The 20,246-nt window shown below is 35.2% G+C and overlaps 1 protein-coding gene across 2 annotated transcripts; it reads right to left on the bottom strand.

Moving 5' to 3' along the window:
* Nucleotides 1-1,650: 1,650 nt before the first annotated feature.
* Nucleotides 1,651-19,796, bottom strand: mfsd12a (major facilitator superfamily domain containing 12a). 2 transcript variants are annotated; one of them, XM_087239681.1, is made up of 11 exons: nucleotides 19,370-19,796; nucleotides 17,951-18,161; nucleotides 17,701-17,827; nucleotides 15,742-15,945; nucleotides 12,112-12,204; nucleotides 11,917-12,009; nucleotides 10,006-10,176; nucleotides 6,513-6,607; nucleotides 6,303-6,433; nucleotides 6,140-6,190; nucleotides 1,661-2,922 (listed from the first exon to the last, which is right to left on the bottom strand). In XM_087239681.1, exons 1-11 carry the CDS (start codon nucleotides 19,638-19,640, stop codon nucleotides 2,846-2,848), a joined length of 1,524 nt encoding a protein of 507 aa, XP_087095807.1. In that variant the 5' UTR covers nucleotides 19,641-19,796; the 3' UTR covers nucleotides 1,661-2,845.
* Nucleotides 19,797-20,246: the final 450 nt, after the last annotated feature.

Below are 20,246 nucleotides of genomic sequence, written 5' to 3'. Positions count from 1 at the left end.
TTTCTGATCAGCCAATCCCATGGCAGCAACTCGATGCATTTAGGCATGTAGACATGGTCAAGACGATCTGCTGCAGTTCAACCTGAGCATCAGAATGCAAAGAGGGGTGATTTAAGTGACTTTGAACATAGCATGGTTGTCGATGCCAGACAGGCTGGTCTGAGTATTTCAGAAACTGCTGATCTACTGGGATTTTTACGTGCAACCATCTCCAAGGTGTTAATTGCCTGAAATAGAGAAAATTTCCAGTGAGCAGCAATTTGAGCGCAAATGCCTTGTTGATGCCAGAGGTCAGAGGAGAATGGTCAGATTGATTCGAGGAGGTCATAGAAATGCAACAGTAACTCAAATAACCACTCGTTACAACTGAGGTATGCAGAAGATCATCTCTGAACAGACAACACGTCCAACCTTGAGGCGGATGGGCAACAGCAGCAGAAGACCACACCAGGTGCAACTCCTGTCAGCTAAGAACAGGAAACATAGGGTACAATTCACACAGGCTCACCTAATATTATTATGCCCACAGTGTGTCCATCTTCTGCTGGCTACTTCCAGCAGGATAATGGGTCATGTCATAAAGCATGAATCATCTCAGACTGGTTTCTTAAACATGACATTGAGCTTACTGTACTCAACTGGCCGCCACAGTCACCAGATCTCAATCCAATAAAGCACCTTTGGGATGTTGTGAAACAGGAGATTCGCATCATGGATGTGCAGCCGACAAATCTGCAGCACTTGCTTGATGCTGTCATGTCAATATGGAGCAAAATCTCTGAGGACTATTTCCAGTACTTTGTTGAATCTATGCCACAAAGGATTAAGGCAGTTTTGAAGACAAAAGGGGTCCAATCCGGTACTAGTAAGGTGTACCTAATAAAGTGGCCGGTGAGCGTATGGAATCAGTTTCTTCTTTAACCGCACAGATGCAGTTTTTAGGCATTTAAGCATTATTTTTAACTGGGTTAGATTTATATATTTATTTATTTGTCTAGATTCATCAGACAGCAAGAAATTTTAGGAAAATATGAATCTGATGTTTGATAAGATTCTATGGGCATCCATCAAGGCTCAGTATTTGGACCCTTCCATTTTTTCCCTTGAGCCAGCTTTTAAAATGTATATTAACTGTCAATATACTGAAACTGCAACCATATTGCTTTTATAATAAATGCATTTCTTGGATAAAAATCCTTGATGGCTAATCATTCTCTATGTTTAAATGGAGATAAAACAGAGATTACACTTATTCACCAGCTCTGTTTATGTTTGATGTATTGCTGGTTTTGACTACAGAAAATGTTATTACTGACATTTCACTCACTAAGGCTGCATTTATTTGACCAAAAATAGAATAAATGCAGTAATATTGTAAAACATCACAATTGTTTTTGTTTGTTTTGCCATTCTAGAAGCAAAATATTTATATTAAATATGCTTTTTTACTTTCAGGATTCTTTGGTTAATTTTCAATACAATAATATTTACAATAAAACAGTAAGAAGAGCATAAAACAATCTTTTGTAACATTATACACATCTTTAGTCTAACCTGTACTCATTTTAATGCATAATTTTTCATAAAAAATCTGCAGTGTGTATTACTTGGTTTCCATTTCAAGAATCTGATTCAGTTTTCCAGACAATGTACAATAAAAAAAAAAAACACTTTTATTTAAAAGCTGCTTTGAACAAGACTTGAAATATATTATATAATACAATTCTTTGTTTTTACAAACATTCTGATTTGATTTGACTGATTCCACAATAGATATCATGTATTTAAGTTTATTTATATGCGGAACAGCTTTTATGATGTGCGTTTTAAAAGCCTTAAGCATCATGCAAGATCAGGTGACCAGATGCAACTGCTCACTCTGACACTGCATTCACGCTAATCAGTAACTAGTTACAATTTATCAAATCAAGATACAGAAATATCCGTTCATAAAGAACATTTGTTCTGTTCAGAAAATGATATGAACAGGAAACATGTCAGACACGTCTTTCATATGAAAACAATTATGTATATATGAAGAAAAAAAGCTAGTGGTTCCTGAAAAAAATTGCACATCATTTTGGAAAAATATAAAGAGTAGCTCATTTCCAGAATGATTGGTCACCATTGACTTCCACTTCCAGTTGATGAACACCATTGACTTTTGTATTTTGTTTTGTCAGTGGTAACCAATAAATGTTCAGATCCCAACATTTGTTTCAAAATATTTTCTGTTGTGTTCAAATCTCACTCCCTTAATATAAATCTTGAAATGACAACACATGGCCTTATGTCCTTGATTTAAAACATAATCTTCCCTTTTTGTCTTCAAAGAATTCCCTTAGATGTGTTTATTTCAACCATCTCCTGAAATGAAAACGTGCACTTTGCATTGACAATTCCATTAAAACCTCTGTAGTTTTGCAGTCCTTTATGATACAGTAAGTGCTTTCTGTAAATAAATTCCCTTAATGTCATGATTTAAATATTTGAACTCAACATATAATCATAAATAAAAACAATTGACAAATAATAAAAATACCAACAATATAATAATGTTAGTCCCTTTATGAAGCGTGTCTATAAGACTGCTGGGTTTAGTGAAAACACATAAATGCCATAACAAAAACTATTTTAAACTAGATAATCTGAGCACATCTTTGGCTCTCAGTGAACACAAGAGGAACCTTGAAATTCCCTTATATGTGAAGATATAAGTGCTCTATGACTTTACTAGCATACATTTGCCTGTGTGAAAGATTATCCTGATCTAACCTTCACCACTGGGATGGAAATGTCAATCAAAGTGTCTCTGCATGGGATCAGAAGAGTCTCTGCTGTGTGTTCAGTTGACTGAAGGCTGTTCGGAGCTCTCTGAATCCTCTTTATCACTTTCCATCAGTCCAGCCACTTCTGGAAGATCTACAGAAACACAATGTGGAGAAACACATTTGTGACAGTGTATTAAAAAAGAAAAGCACAACAGTAACATTTATTGTTTGTTTGTTTTTTCCACCAAGGGCACATTGCATTGACAAGAAATTTAAATATATATATTTTAATATTAATATTTAAATTTAACAAATTAAAAATAATTTATTAATTCTGGAGAAAATCTAAATCATGGTTTCCACAAAGGCATTCAGGAGCACTACGTCTTTTTACATTTATAATAGCAGGAAATGTTTTTTAAGCAGAAAATCTCTATTTTTGAATTAAGGCTGCATGATCGAACACTGCGATATTTTGTTATTCTGCGATATAAATTGCGGCAAAAATCCAATTTTACGTGATGACGTGAATAGCTCTCTTTGGAAATAATTTATAATTTTAGATTAATTTTGACAATTTTGTATGGGAGTGTGCATCTGTATAAAATATAATAAACAATCTTCAAGCATAGCTAAATACAATAATGAAAAGGTCTAAATGTGTTTTTCCATATTGTTTGGAATAGTGTAACAGTACAGGTGTACAGTAACTGAATAATTATTCATTCATTCATTCATTTTCTTGTCGGCTTAGTGCCTTTATTAATCTGGGGTCGCCACAGCGGAATGTACCGCCAACTTATCCAGCAAGTTTACGCAGCGGATGCCCTTCCAGCCGCAACCCATCTCTGGGAAACATCCACACATACAAACAAACACTCATACACTACGGACAATTTAGCCTACGCAATTCACCTGTACCGCATGTCTTTGGACTGTGGGGGAAACCGGAGCACCCGGAGGAAACCCACGCGAACGCAGGGAGAACATGCAAACTCCACACAGAAACGGCAACTAAGCCGTGCTTGCTGTGAGGCGAACGTGCTACCCACTGCGCCACTGAGTCGCCCTAACTGAATAATCAAAATGTTAAAATAAAACTGAATCGTCTTCGTATAAATAATCATTATTAAAGTTAAAAACAATACAATTAGTTATGCATGATTGCTTTTAAAATCATTATACAGTCACAGGCCTTAAAAAACATGCAAATGATAAATTATAATCCAGACTCAAGGTTGTGCATGTACACGATGTGACTTTTGTGAAGGATTACATTGTGATATTGATGTTAAAATGACTTATTGTGTGGCCCTAATTAGAAAAACCTTGAAGGATAATATGTTAAATACTGCTGAAATTTTTTTTATTTGCAACCACAAAAAATGATATTTCAAATAGGCAATAGTTAAAATTCAAATAGTTAAATTGAAACAATATTTCACCATTTTACTGTACTTTTCTTTAATAAACGCAGTCTTGTTGAGCAGAAGAGACTTCTTAAAAGGCATTACTGATATGACATAAATAATTTTGAAAAGGTAGCCTAAATACATGAAATCAATCTTTTATTATCTGCATCATTAAATTCTTTAAACCCTCGAGCATCCTTCTGGACATTTTTTTTTCTTTTCTCATTTGACTCTTGGTGATCATTTTGGCAGTTAATGCACTTTATGTATTTTTATAAATCTGTTTTTACACTAGGTACAAAATATAGTTCTTCTCATGACCTTCAGGACAACACATTGCTATTAAATGCACCAGTGCCATTTAAACAAAAACTCATCATTGCTAGCAGGCTTCCATTTTGTTGGCAAAGCTAAAAATGTAATGCAATTATTAAAAGTTATTTCTAAGTTGGGCTTTTGGCCTTGCTTTTTTCTGTTTTCTGCTTTTGAGCAACGCAGTTTATTTAAATTATGCCACTATACTTATGACTTTGTACCAGCATAGATAGCAGTTTCTTTTTTCTGCATATACAGAAAATTTTGTAAGCGTATGAGCATCACTTTTTTAAGTATTATTGCAGACAAAATTAATGTTTCTAATCAGTGACATATTCAAGACTAACAATAAAATACATCGGTTTAGCCTTTAGTACATGAGGAAATAATTTTTTTTTTACCATTATACCTTTTTCTATAAAAAACAACATTTCTAGTTTATTCTAGTAGATAGTTATCTGGACTAGTGACGGTAAAGAAAAGTGTACAAAATATTTTCTTTGCGGCTTAGACCCTTTATTAATGAGGGGTCGCAATAGCAGAATAAACCGCCAACTTATCCAGCATATGTTTTACACAGAGGATACCCTTCCAGCTGCAACCCATCACTGGGAAACATCCATTCACACTCATACACTACAGACAATTTAGCTGTATAACATGTCTTTGGACTGTGGAGGAAACCCACGCGAACAGGGGGAGAACATGCAAACTCCACCCAGAAGTGCCAACTGACCCAGCCGGGGCTCGAAGCAGCAACCTTTTTGCTGTGAGGCGATTGTGCTACCCACTGCACCACCATGACGCCCACAAAATATTATATAGAATAATATTTCTAAAATTTATTTTAATGTATTTACTAACATGAACTAATAAATATTGAACAATAAATATTACAAGTACAGCATTTATTCATCATAGTTCAACATTTACTAATGCATTATTAATATCTGAATTCATGCTTGTTAACATTAGTTGATGCACTTCGATTTAACATGAACTAACAATGAACAAATACTAATACTAATAATTTCAACTAACAATTTTCCTTTTTTTTTTTTTTTTACATAAGTTTTCTTTTCCAACCAACATTAACAAAGATGAATAAATACTGTAATACATAGATTGTACATTGTTCGATCATGTTAGTAAATACATTAACTAATACAACCTTATAGGAAAGTGTTACCAAATAATAATTAAAATATGACAGTTTTATCATTATGGCACAGACATATTTGTCCTCTAATGCACAAGGGTTAAAAGAGACATCATATTCTTATTCTTTTTTTTTTCTCAATCAACATATAATATCATATTTTAGGTTATTATAAACCTCATCTTCTTTACCCTCTAAACTACAATATTCAACAGACACATACCCCATATGATCATCAATTCTTTTAGGGTTGGATTAGATTAAATGACTTTTTATCATACTTTGTAATAAATATGGTTTATGCACATTCAAATCAACACAGCTAGATTCTTTCTCTCAAAAGTACGAGACGTCATGTTATGACCCCTGGTTGATGATTGATGTTGTTTATAATTGTTTCTAAGGTGAAAAAACAAATAAAAAAATCACTTTTGGGTTCAGATTTTTGATTGTTAATTGGGAGGCTGACATGTGACCCTCACCCTTTGAGCCATTGCCGTTTATTGAACCGTTCATATGACCTCGCTTAGATACTGAAATACAAAACAACACGTCAGCCATGAGGAGAATCAGTCATCGAGTAACATGATTAAACACAGAAGGTCAAAGAGGAAGTGCGTGTGTAAGGAGTGTCGAGTGTCTTACAGCGCACAATCTTTATAGGCCAGATAAGGATCGTGCAGAGGCTCAGCGCTGCTAAAACGGCCACTCCACCGCTGACGATGACCATGACATAGTGGTAATACCACACACAGGCTGGACAGCAGACCATTGTGCTGGATGAGAGAGAAAACACATATTTAATAAATAAAAAAATGCATCCATACAAGAAAGCAGGCAAAAAAATACACTTACCGACAAGGGTGAAGCGTCTGAATGATCATCACTCCCAGACCATTGGCCACTTTGTCTGTGAAGCTCATCGCACCATAAACAAAAGCCCCGCTATGCTGTCAGGAGGAAAAGAAGTCAGAAACAAGTTAGAAATTTGAACATTCGTGAAGCTAGTCAGTCTGAAGTAGACATATGATGGTCACGATAGCAATCAAATATTCTGTATTATCATGATGTTGACCTAAGCTTCAAAAAGAGAGGTTTTGTTTTAAGAGGAAAACGAACTCTACATTTGTGTGTGTGTGGCGTTATTGTACACAAATGCTCATGGTGAACGCATTTTAAATTTTAAAAAGATAATAAAAGTACAATACTGTAAGACTTTCTAATAAGCTCTCATTGGTTCGGGTTAGTACAATGTAGGGCTGCACAATGTATTGTTTCAGCATCAATATCGCAATGTGCACATCTACAATAGTCACATCGCATGATCTGCGATGGCATGTTAAAATTAATAAAACACAACCAAATCTAATAGTGTTAAAAATGTTATTTGTGTGTGTTTTTAAGGTCTGTGACTGTAAGATGTCCAGCGAATGTAACCCATTTGAACATAAAAAGTTTTCCACTTTAACAAAGATGAATTGTGTTTAATTATTTAGTTAATGAAGACTGTACGTTGTAGTTTTACATTTGACTATTGAATTTCTAAAACCATCATGCCCTGTTTTATTTCATTTTTATCTTTGTTCTATTGTTTTCCTCTATGACTTAATTGATTTTATTTTGTACATTTTTGTATTTTACACAGATGCACTTGGCTACAAAGTCACCCCAATCAATGTCAATGCAACCGTAAAAGCGTGAAAAAAAGGGATTGTATTTTTCAATATTGGCATTTTACAGGATTTCTGCAGATTTTTTTCTGAAGACTTTTTAAGACTCTTTTAAGAAAATCATGAATAAAATTTAAAACTTATACAGAGCTAAACACTAAGGATTTTTTTTCTAATGGCTCTGTGTTTTTTTTTATTGCCACAACAGCAAAAAAAATGTAATTGAGTTATTTCTGAGGCACATATTTTAATGTCAAAACAAGAAATATATATATGAATTATCAAATATATATATGAATGGGTTGAGTAGAACTCCTATTCAATATAATGATTTTCTGTTACGAAACCTCGCCTATTCCATGTTTATTTATAAATAGTATGTCCGCTTCCCCTTACTTCTGTAAATAGTGCTCTATTTTTATCTTGATGAATAGTGTAAGATTTTTAGTTTTCTTTCCCTGATTAGAGAATTAAATTTTCTCTCAAAATTTCTCTCTAAATTTTTTTCTTTTTTTTCTTTTTTAAATATATCCCAAATAATGTTTAACAGAGCAAAGAAATTTCCCTGTATGTTTGTTAATATTTTTTCTTCTGGAGAAAGTCTTATTTGTTTTATTTTGGCTAGAATTAAGGTCAAAATTATTAGCTCCTTTCAGCTAGATTTTTTTCGATAGTCTACAGAACAAACCATCAAATACAATAACTTGCCTAATTACCCTAACCTGCCTAGATAACCTAATTAATCTAATTAAGCCTTTAAACGTCACTTTAAGCTGTAGAGAAGTGTCTTGAAAATATCTAGGCAAATATTATTTACTGTCATCAGGGCAAAGATAAAATAAATCAGTGATTAGAAATGAGTTATTAAAACTATTATGTTTAGAAATGTGTTGAAAAAAAAATCTTCTCCGTTAAACAGAAATTGGGGGAAAAAATAAACAGAGGGGCTAACAATTCTGACTTCAACTGTACGCACGCACGCACGCACATGCACACTGTAAGATGACTAAATCTCTCCAGAATATCAGACCCTAGTAATTCTTATGGAATTTCATGAGACAAGACCACAAGAATTGCTCTGCACTACTATACTGGTCTTTCTAATCTGAGAAGTGATGAAGAAACCAGCTGTCAAACTGTTCTATTCAAATCATCCTGATTAAATCTTCCTGACTGTATGTCTTTGACAAAATCAGGGAAGAATGTTGGAATACACTCTTCTCCTTTCACCCCAAGCCCCCCCTTCTTGACCTTTAAGTGACTTACTGATCAGAGCACATTTCACATAAAATCTCCAAGGTTTTAATATGGTGTATAAGGCTTGCAACCTTATATTCATGTTTGTTATCATTTTAAATGTGTCTGTGTGATAGGTAAAGTGGTCTTAATTTCACTGTAACATTTCATTTGTATGTGTTGATTTGGTTTTTGGCTTTTTTGATAAGATCTTTGCCAGATGCTCCCTCTCCTTAGAGATGATTACCTCCTCAAAATCACTAGGCAAGGGTCTCGGTGACAGTTTTATTGTCTTGAATTTATGGCTGGTTGTTTTGACTCGAGCATATAAGGTAAAGATGTTATATGGGTCAGGGGGGGATCTTGTAGAAAGACACCTCTTTGCAGCATCTTTAAGACTTAAGCTGCAACGTACTTCTCTGGTCAGGTATGCATTGATAATTCTTTGATTTAAATTTGAGTAATGGATGTTGTATTGTTACAGTCTCATCTCTGAATTGACTTCCTGAATGTTTCATTATGTAATTGGCAGAATACAATTTTACCTGACAAATAAAATGCTAAGTTCTGATTCCTTCTGAATTCTCCTGAAATCTTTTATATCCAGTAGATTAAGTGGAGTCTTACGCTACCTTTAAGGTCTGGCATGGTTGGATTTTAATTTTAAGACACATTTGACTGTACAGAGCCGTGTTGGGCATGTCAGCATGGAGATCTTTTAATCATCTAATCGCTGATTCTAGCAAGATGTATGGGCTTGGCTATTTTTTGATATTCGTTTAGAAATGTGTTAGCATTTGGCAACCGGAATATTTTAAAAATTTAGAGATGAATGTATAACTGAAGAATAAGGGAACAGATATAAATCAAAACTCTAAATTAGGTCATAAATGATGAATGTGATCCGTCCTTACAATTAGAAATACATATAATAAATTTTAGTCTAAATTTTAGGACCACTTAAATTGGAGTCAGATTAAATTCGGAGCAAAAAACTAATATAAATAAATTCTAATAAGTAAAAAATATTTTTTTAGAAGCACTAAAAAAGACTAACATGCATTTAACCTTCTACCATGCTGTTAGTTTCGTCATTGGGCAATAAGATGGACTTCTACAACACGCACCCACGCACACAAACGTATGTATAAATATACAATATAAATGTATTCGGTATAAAATGACTGTTGGTGATTGGATGGATTTTGGACATAGGAAAAATAAGACCCGCTTAAAATGTTTCAAGACATAGAAAACAATATTTCAGTGAATTTAAGACATTTTAGGGCCTAAAATTTTGCTTTTTAAAATTTAGAAGACCCTGTGGACAACCTGTACAAGTTCAATTATGCATTACTATTAAAGTTTCTAACTCACTCAGACACACACATACACACACAGAAAAACATTTGTTTGATAGCGTGTGCTCGATCAATACTTACTGTCTGGTCTCCTATGAGTTCAGCAGTCATGGCAAGAGACATGACCAGGATGGTCGCAGAGCCCACTCCGAGCAGCACCGCTGCCCCATACACCTTATCTCCCATGTGTGTGTCCAGCAGCACCCAATAGGAGAACGCCAGAATCAGCAGCAGACCCAGAAAATAGGTCATCTATCATTGAGAAACAAGAAAAGTTAGTTTAATCAAAATCCTTTTCGAAAACAAAACAAAATTGTGAATTAAGTAGATTGAGGGCCTAAACTAAAGATTTAAAACCAGTTTAAGATCAAACATCCATGAAGTCAATTATAAAGATTTATTTAAAAGGTGTCATTTCTAGTGATAAAAAAGTAAATAAAACATCTTACAAAATCATGGTCACACTTTATGTATGTCAAGCTCTAAAATATATATGAATCTGTTAACATGTAAAGATCTTTATAGAAACTAAATATCTTCCAAATAATATTTTAAGCCCATTTATAATGTTATTTTTCAAAGTACAGTATAGTACAGTACTTTATAAATTGGGTATTTTTACAATCAAATATTTAAATCTTCAAAAGAAATATTTATTCTAAAACACTGTAAACCCCTGCATTACTGGATTCTGTAAATTGAAAGCAAAAGAAAATAAATAAATAAATACCAAATAAATAAATAGTATACCAAAGGGATTTCTTCACCTTTGTCGTTATGAAAAATTTATTTCAAAAGACAAAAAAAGTCTTTGTGTTTTTCATATTCTCATAATCCAAATAAATAGATAAACCTTTCATACCAATTGAGAAATACTGTGCCAGTTATGTGCAGCATTTTAATATAAAGAAGTATTAAAACGTGATACTGGTAATTCTGTCAAAAGGGCAATTTTTTATTTTGTTCTCTATTTCACATTATTTTTTGCACTACTGCTTTAAAAGAAACTGCTCACCAGAGGGGTATCCACTACCTTATTTTGAAATGTGGAAGTTATTATTTCTGTGAAGGTTTTAAAATTACAATTAATTTAACATTATGGGTAAATAAAAACAGAAATAAAATATTGCTGAAAATGGAAACAAGTAAACAGTCTAACCACTTAAACTACAAACCACTAAATCTGACACTGAAAACACATTAAATTTAAAATCTCATGATAATTAATTACCAGATTGCAACATAAAACATAAGAGCCGTTTTGAATGGCTAAAACAAATGGAAGTGAACCGGAAATCTCTGCACACTTAAAAGGATAGTTCAACTAGAAATATTTTTTTCTGTTGCATGCAAAATAATATATATTTTTATTTTTATAAAAAACTTCCATAGTAATACTTCCATAGTTAATGCTTCATAAAAACACAAATACTTAATAAAAGCAAAAAAAAAAAAAGTTGATTCAACTTAAAATTGCTACACACCTTTTCTTGAGTTGACTTAAGTTACTGTACTGCACTTGACTTAATTTAAGTTAACTTAAAAAGCTCTACAGTAAATACCCTTAAAACTTTAAGTCAAGTCAACTCGAGTTAACAGTGCCAGGTTTTTCCAACATTTTTCAAAAGAACTTCTTTTTTTTTGTTTCAAAAAAAAGTGAAGGTCAAGTAGAAGATCTTCAGTTTTGGATGAACTACAGTATCTCTTTAAATTTCACTCCATCTCTTCCTCGAAAAAACGTGGATATGACACTCCATTTGAGTATCTGAAATTGACTCCAAGTCATAAACTCTGAGCTCAAGGAAAAAAATCATGTCTCCTCAATGAAAATTACGCCTTTATGACAGTGTTCATGTGTGTTCTTGATTCATAAACATGACCACACGTACAGTATATGAGACAGCAACACTGACTGTTATCTCTACAATGTTAAACAATGGAAACACTAGGGTTCATATTTTAATCATGGGACACAAATGCACTCATACTCACACATTTGCCTATCAGCTTGCTGACAGGCTTCATTATAAAAGAGGAAGCAAAGCCACTCAGAAACATGACCAGAGGAATAGTGGCTATGTAATTCTGCAAGAAACAAGGCAGAGGAGATTCAGAGATCACAGCCTTTATTTTCTCCATAGTTGATTGTTGAATTAAAAATAGAGGGAAATATTTCATCCGTCTTACCTTTGGTAGCAGTAGTGTGTAGGTGAGATACATGGAGATGTATGTTTGTGACAGGTTTACTATCAGTCTGGTGGACATATAAAGCAGTGCAACCTGAATAAAAAAGCAGAGTTTAGAGAAGATTTGAACTTTCTCAACAGATTGTTCCTAAATGCAGTGTGTGATTAAGTGATTACTTTGTATGCTGACACTTTAACCACAAAAGACTAAAAATCACATTACATGACAAACCACTACAGCCTAGGGTGAAAGTGTGATACTTTTTGTTACAAAATATATATTATGTTTTTTCTTTTCGGCTTAGTCCCTTTATTAATCAGCAGTCACCACAGCGGAATGAATCGCCAACCTATCCAGCATATGTTTTACGCAGCGGATGCCCTTCCAGCCGCAACCCATCACTGGGAAACAAAATATACATTACAATATAAAAAATAAAGGGGTTTTCACTAGATGGCTTTAACAGTTATATTTGGAAAATATATATCACCTAGGGTCCATTTATGATACCAACACAAGTAAAAACTCTGAGTATGTTAGCCCTGAAATGAGGAAAACTGGGTTTTCTGTTTCAGAATGTCAAATAGAGTAAGTCAAACCTGTTTCTTAAAGCGAGGTAACTCTTCTGAACTTTTTCTTCAGAAAAAACTGTTTCTTTTGCTCTCTGTTCCTTTTCACAATTCATTAAGGCACACTGCAGAAATGCTTTTCTTATTAAGTATTTGATCATTTTTAAAATACAAAAATTTCAAAAAAACATTCCAAACGATGCAATTTCGTTCTCAGGAATTGACTAGACTAGATTAGACATTTAACCTTCTATCCTGGGGCATTTTACTTCCAGTAACTGCCAGTGTTGTTAAAATATTATTAATAAAAATCAGAAACATCAAAATGTCAATTACCAAGTACAATCTTACAGTAGCACTGTCTTCATACAAAGTTGTCATACAAAGTTAAATACAACACTCATGATTAACCATTTCAGTGGTGAAGGTCAGGGGTTTCCAAACAATGTAGTTCATGACCCCCAGATTAACAATGCCAGTGACTTGCAAACCCCAATATCCGATCCTTTCCGCATCAACTTCTGCAGGAAAGGACTGAATGGTCAGTTTTAATCTGATTCCAGGGTATTTATGACCCAAATTAATGTGCCCACAGCAATGAACAGAGACCTGGTCAGGACTTCTATAAACTCCTTGCTTAAGACTGATGTTTTATTGTAAACTTTATACTCTCTTTATGTGTAATCGTGTTTTGCAATGTTTCCCTTACTACTGTATTAACATTATTGTTAATACTTCTGCAATCAAGTTTTTACTCTACCGCAGCTAAACAAGCTCATAAACAGATCAAGTTTAGAGTCCTTTTGAAGCTAATTTGGTTTACTGAACGATTGTTTACATTTTATGTTAATACGAGTGCAAAATATTAACATTTTAAAAGACTTGAACATTTCTACCTTAGTTTGCATAAAAATGCCTACGCAAATCCCTATACGTCTGAACAAAAAGCCATAAAAACATGTCTCAGGGAAGTTAGTTTCTGATTGGTTAACTTGGCACTAAAGGGAGGATACCAACCATCCTTATAAAGCTTGTGTCCAAGGCCAACGCCCTAAGCAAGTCAAGACAAAGAGCTAAGTAAGCTAAAAAACAGAAAACCCAAGAGACCCCAAGACCTAAGGAAGAGACCTAAGCAGAGAAACCTCCAAGAAAGCAAACACCCCAGAAACCTAAGGCCAGAGAAAGGCTTGAACCCAGAGGACTCCAGGGAGCAGGCAGGGACCCAGACGAAATGGGTTAATCGCACAGCTCAGACATTCACATTTCTGATACCTTATTTTCTTTATTTACCATCGAGAGTCTAGTTAGGTTTAGTGCGTCGCAAACCAGTAGTCATCACGACTGGCCCGCTGCCACTTTAACTTAAAACGACCGACTCCACCCCACTCCAAGACTCGCGAGGACCAAGAACAACCAGCCAGCCACGTGCTCAACAAAGAGAGCTTCTTCACATCACGGAGTAATGCAAGTAACACTTTAAGACTACATCTGAACTGGTATAAACTAAATGCAACCCTAAAGAGACAATAGAAGGGTTAATCTGATTATTTTTGGTACGCTTGGTTGGCTCTTACAAATTCCGAGGTTTTCATCATTACATTATCTCAACCTCTAACTTTACTTTCTGTACTCTTCTCACACTATGAAAGTGTGTTTGTATTAGGTATTAGTTTCTGTTAGATTAGTCAATAAAGTTTAATTTTGTATAAAGAAAAGTGCCTTGATCTTGATCTTGTTACCCTGCTTAAACATAAATGGGTTTTTATTTTCATAGCAATAGCCATTATAAATTCAACTGTCCATTCGAACGATCGCTGGACGATTAATTTGTTCGGATTTAAAGAGTCGATTCGTTTGAAGCTCCGTTGAACTGAAACTTATTCCCATTGAGCTAATCCGCTATATATAATGATTCAGATTATATGAGCAGTTGAATCTAGATTACAATTCGCTACATAAAATGATGAAGATATGCGGGCACATTAATCCAGATTATATCTCGCAACAGATAATGGTGGAGAATGCCTGGGAAGATTAACCTTGAGCTAATTTGCTACAAAACTTACAGTCGTTGTTATCATGATTATTACTATAAATTAAAATTTTATAAAAGTATACTAAATAAATACACTATAATATGACAACTATAGGGTGAAGCAGTGGCGCAGTAGGTAGTGCTGTTGCCTCACAGCAAGAAGGTCGCTGGTTCGATCCTCGGCTCAGTTGGTTTCTGTGTGGAGTTTGCATGTTCTCCCTGCGTTCGCGTGGGTTTCGTCCGGGTGCTCCGGATTCTCCCACAGTCCAAAGACATGCGGTACAGGTGAATTGTCCGTAGTGTATGAATGTGTGTAAATGAGTGTTTGTGGATGTTGTGGATGGGTTGCGGCTGGAAGGGCATCCGCTGCGTAAAAATATGATGGATAAGTAGGCGGTTCATTCCGTTGTGACGACCCCAGATAATAAAGGGACTAAGCCGACAAGAAAATGAATGAATGACAACTATATGGTAAAAGTAATGCATTTTAGTTAAATGTAAAACTGCATTACCAATATTTACGCCTACAACTGCACCAAACTACAGTATCTTAATATCAATCAATGTGTCCCAAAATAATCCCCCATACATTACATACTTTTACAATAGTAGTTATTGTGTGCACTATGTACACAACCACCTAGCATTAACTGAATTAACTTTATAAACTTTTTTTCTATTAAACATCAAAGTTTGATGAACCAGATGTTATTTTAACAGTGTAAAGCCAAAACAAAAACGATAATCATAGTGGCAATTCCAACAATTACTATATCAGCGTCCAAAATGACAGACAGTAATATTATATGTTTATTATACACATGTGAAATTATGTAGTCTGCCATTTTTGCTGATTACATTAAATTAGAATGCCGTCTGATTGGTTGTCTGTGCTTTTCCAAAATAGGACAGTGATTCCAATACAGTATATTCAAGTGATTTGCCTTGTGATTGTTACAGATGTGGTGTGGAATCCTTTATACCTACAGAATTGAAGTGATTATTAAAACATTTATTAATACTAACTTGGTAGAATGAGGGCTGTGTGAGCCAGTTATTCCAGTGCAGTAGATTGGCTGGAGGAGCCACAGTGGTGTTGTTAATAAGTGGCTGTCTCTCCCCAGGACTGGACCCATCCTCCTCCTGAAAGGAACGACCCTTCTCCCGCGTGCCCAAGTGAAACAGGAAGGTGAACACAGCTCCGATTCCCACTACGATAAGACTCAGATTCTGAGGGTGAAGAAATATTCCTGCATGAAGCTTAGTAGAGGCATTAAGATCAGTCCTGTATTATGACAAACTAGGTAATAGTCAACAGAAAATGAAAAGGCTAATCCATTTAAAAAAAACTTGTTCTCTATACACATTTAACAACAACACACCAGTTGCACAAGATGACAGATTTTGGTGTCTGCATCAGATTGACCTGCAAAAGGTATGAGTGTAAAATGGCATATTAAATGCAAGTTTTTAAATATGTAGACTTTCAACATCAAAATATAATGCAAAACGGTCATCCAGTGTAGCAGATATATTATCGTATAAAGGAAAAAAACATGTTCTAATTTGTACTAATTTAAGAAATATATATAAAATATAAAGTGATAAAAATAAAATGTTGCTACTTGTAACCAAAGAATAAAAAATAAACAAGACATGTCACTCCTGTAGTTTTGAATGGGAAAAAGTGTAACAGTCAATATGGCGGATGAAGCCCTGCCTAGTCTACTAATCGCTTTAGACTGACGTTTCTCTGGGGAAGAAACTCGGACGAGACGTGTGCTTTTACAACAGACTGATGGTCAACAAACACGCTGGAATCTCAGCGAAATCTTGCTTCACAGACATAAGAAATATATACACACAAAGCTTCAAATCTGTACTTTTAAATGAAGCACTTGAAAACAAACGTTTTTTGGTTTTGTAATCTGTATGTAATGAACATGAGGTACAGTCCAACCTGTCAAACGCACATCACATGACAGCAGCAACTACTCAAACACCCACAAACTTGTAAACAAAGAGTCGCTGTCATTTCTGGAGGAGATTCCCCTTCAGACCAAGTTGTGAATTACTTCAAAAGACCAGCGTGATCTGACCAAGCATTATCTAGATGATGATAAAGTGTAGAACAGTTATAAATGAGGTTGGTGTCGTGACCTCGTTCCTTTTGAGTGTGCATGCGCATTAGCTTGGGCAACCTAAAAACATGCCGTATTTGTTTGATTCGGACGCTTAGAAACTAAACTTATCAGACTGGTGTTGTTTAATTTTGTTGGTGATTCCAAATATGTCATGTAATTGTAAGCTTGGTAAAAAGTTGAGGAATTTGATGTTTCCCCATTCACCAAGAATGCCTAAGCATACTGCCTGAGAGGCCGCCGAGTGAAATGACTAGCCTTAAAAGAAACTTTGATGTGACCCTGGAGCACAAACTAAGTCTTATATTGCATAGGTATATTTGTAAGAATAGCTAATAACATACAGCAAGAAAAAATTATTGTTTTAAAAAAAATAAATAAATAAAGGATTAAATTTTCACCCATGAATATATCAAACTGAATTTTTGTTAAGTAATATTCATTGCTAACAACTTAATTTGGTCAACTTTCAAACCAATTTTCCCAAAATTTTGATTTTTTAACTTTAAGATTGCTGACTTTCAAATAGTTGTACAGTATCTTGGAAAAATATCATCCCATTATAACAAACCATTCATAGTCACATTTCAAATAATAATACAATAAAAGAAAAACTCTTGATAACAAATTTGCAAAACTGTGGAATTCAAATGCTGCAGTCAGCTTATCGATACCAATATTCTTCACTTATGCTCAACAGAAACTCATTCAGGTGTGAATCAAATGAAAGCTGAATAAATAATAACAAAAACAGTAGTTGTGGGTGAACTACTCCTTTAAATGTAGATATACTGTAATGACCAAATGTTTAGTAGAGCACACTAAAAAAAAGCTGAGCACTTACTCTGAAAACAGGGATGTCAACCGGACCGAGGTTGTCCATAACAGCAGGATCATCTCCCTCTTGGAAATGAAACAGCAGCCATGCCACTGCATACACTGTAATGTTGGCTATCACTGTAAAGGCATACCTGACAGACACAATCAAAATATCATTAAACAAATACATCATTTCCTTCACTACAGGCAATGTACTCCAAACCAGCATCACAAGAGCAGTTAATCATTACACACACAGAGGTGCATGACCTTACCTGTATGCAGTGAGCTCCACTTTCTCATGCTCACACGACACCAGCTCAGGAATGAGGGACAGATGGGAAATCTGGGTGGCCGCCCATCCAAACTGGAAGATGATGATGAAGGGGGCGAAATAGGTGACACTGACCCACTGTGGAGTGTTCAGATCACAGCCCAGGCACTGGTTAAATATGAAGGGGAATGATAGGAGCACGCTGATGGTCCCTAGATTGAAAAGAAAAGTATGTGAGGATGTATATCACATTTAATAAAATAGGTATAGTTTACACAGAAGTGTCAGTTTACTCTTTATTTACTTCCCCACGTGCAAAATATTTTTTTGAGTAGAACAATAAGGAGGATTTTAAGCTTCGATTGTGGTGCTTGTTGATTATAAAAATGCAAGTATATGGCTACTGGCAATTTGATGGTCCACAAACTAGGCATGGACCCATTCTGACAGTATTATTCTGGATGCTGCAACTAATAGTAGCACACTAGCAAGATCAACTCACAGACTTGTAAACACACTTGTAAATATAAGACATTTTTGGGGAATAAAATAATGTTCACCTTCTTGCATAGACTGATCAATCACACCGCTTCTTAAGAAATCAATGTTTCATCAGGAGCCACAGGTAATAATTTTGTTTTGTCTGTACTTGTTCATTTTAATATTAAAGTGCAGGTAGCTGGTGATTTCTACATGACCAGAGGGTGAGTAAAAGAACAGGATTTTTGGGTGAACCCCGGAAAACACAGCATTCACCAAATACTTCCATGTGGTTTCTATGTGGGCTAATTTTTTAAAGAACCAAATAAGAAAACCCTGGAAGTGCTTACTGTATATAAAGCTTAGTAACAACTTGAAGAAACCCTAAAAGAGAACGTTCTGGTCCAAACCTAACGTTCTGGACAGAAGGCTTCCAGGCTAATAAACCGAGAACGTTCTTTGAATGAAAACAAAAATGGTTAGCTGGGACTATCTTTAAAAAGACTTCACTAAAAAAAGAAAAGAAACTTTGTCAGCATTAACTCATGAAGAATGTGCAACCAAAGCGATTTTTAGGTCCTTACATCCTACTTTTGAAGGTCTGAAATGGGAAAATATATTGCTGTTGCTGACTCTCTCTTTAAAGGGATAAATCATCCAGAGATGAAAATTAAATCCCCTCAAATAGTTCCAAACATTTATGATTTTCTTTCTTCTGTTAAACACAAAATAAGTTAATTTAAAGAAAGCTGAAAACCTGAAACACAAATACTACGAAAATCAATGTTTACAGGTTTCCAAACATTCTTTAAAGTATCTTCTTTTATGTTTAACAAGAAAAAAAGGCCACAAATGTTTTGAACCGCCTCAGTTTGAGAGTAACTGCCGAGTAAACTATCATTTTAGGGTGAACTATCCCTTTAAGTACGACGTCACTCACCGACTAGATGCCATGTCTTCCTCTTTCCGTAGGAGCCGCAGCCGGGCGTCCGGTCAGACTCGTAGCCGATGAGCGGTGTACAAACCCCGTCTGCTATCTGCCCCACTAGTAGTAGCACACCCGCGTATGTGTTCTCAAAGCCGAGCACTGAGTGGTAAAACACCAGCAGGTATGTAAACCACATAGAGGCGCACAGGTCGTTGAGAAAATGCCCAACTGAGTAACTCAAGCGCCTGATTACGGGCAGAGAAGCTTCGGAGGAGTCCTGCATGATGAAGGCGACACTCTGAACCCCCGGCCAGCTAAAAATGTATATTCCCTTTAATCCAGCTCAGCATATTGTGTCCTCTCCGGCTTCCTCCTTGCCGCAGGGACAGCAATAACGAGTCTGTGTGAAGTTCAAGGCTCTGGGTCCCTCATTTTCTGTACCTGCCGTCAGATGCTCTGGATTTTAGGTCAGCTGACTTGTAAATGTGTGACGATGGAGGAGGCGCGAACTAACATTTCAGCACTCGCTTTGATCAGTTGACAGCTAGCTTTACTTTTTAAATCTCTGGTGAATTATATGCAGCGATGGAGTCACATCCGATGTAAATATTGTATAAAAAATATCCAAATGAAAAAGGTTATCGACTTGAATCGTTTTTGCTGAAAGCACGTGACCAATGACGCGCGATGTTTTGTTCGTCTGATAACACGTGACTGCTTCAACGCGTGTGCGGTTCAAAAGGAGCGGGATCAGGGTTATACATTAGTGTCTAATTTTTGATGACTTATCCATTTTTTAAATATTTAATATGAAGCCCAATACAACACATATAACATATAGTTACAGGCATGACTATACAGTTTAAATTAAATACTTTTTAATTATTTA

This window comes from Danio rerio, chromosome 2 (genome assembly GCF_052040795.2).
Source record: "Danio rerio strain M-AB ecotype USA chromosome 2, GRCz13ab, whole genome shotgun sequence".
NCBI classification, from domain to species: domain Eukaryota; kingdom Metazoa; phylum Chordata; class Actinopteri; order Cypriniformes; family Danionidae; genus Danio; species Danio rerio.
The sequence above is the reverse complement of the archived record's forward strand: the minus strand, read 5'-3'. Positions and strand labels throughout refer to the sequence as shown.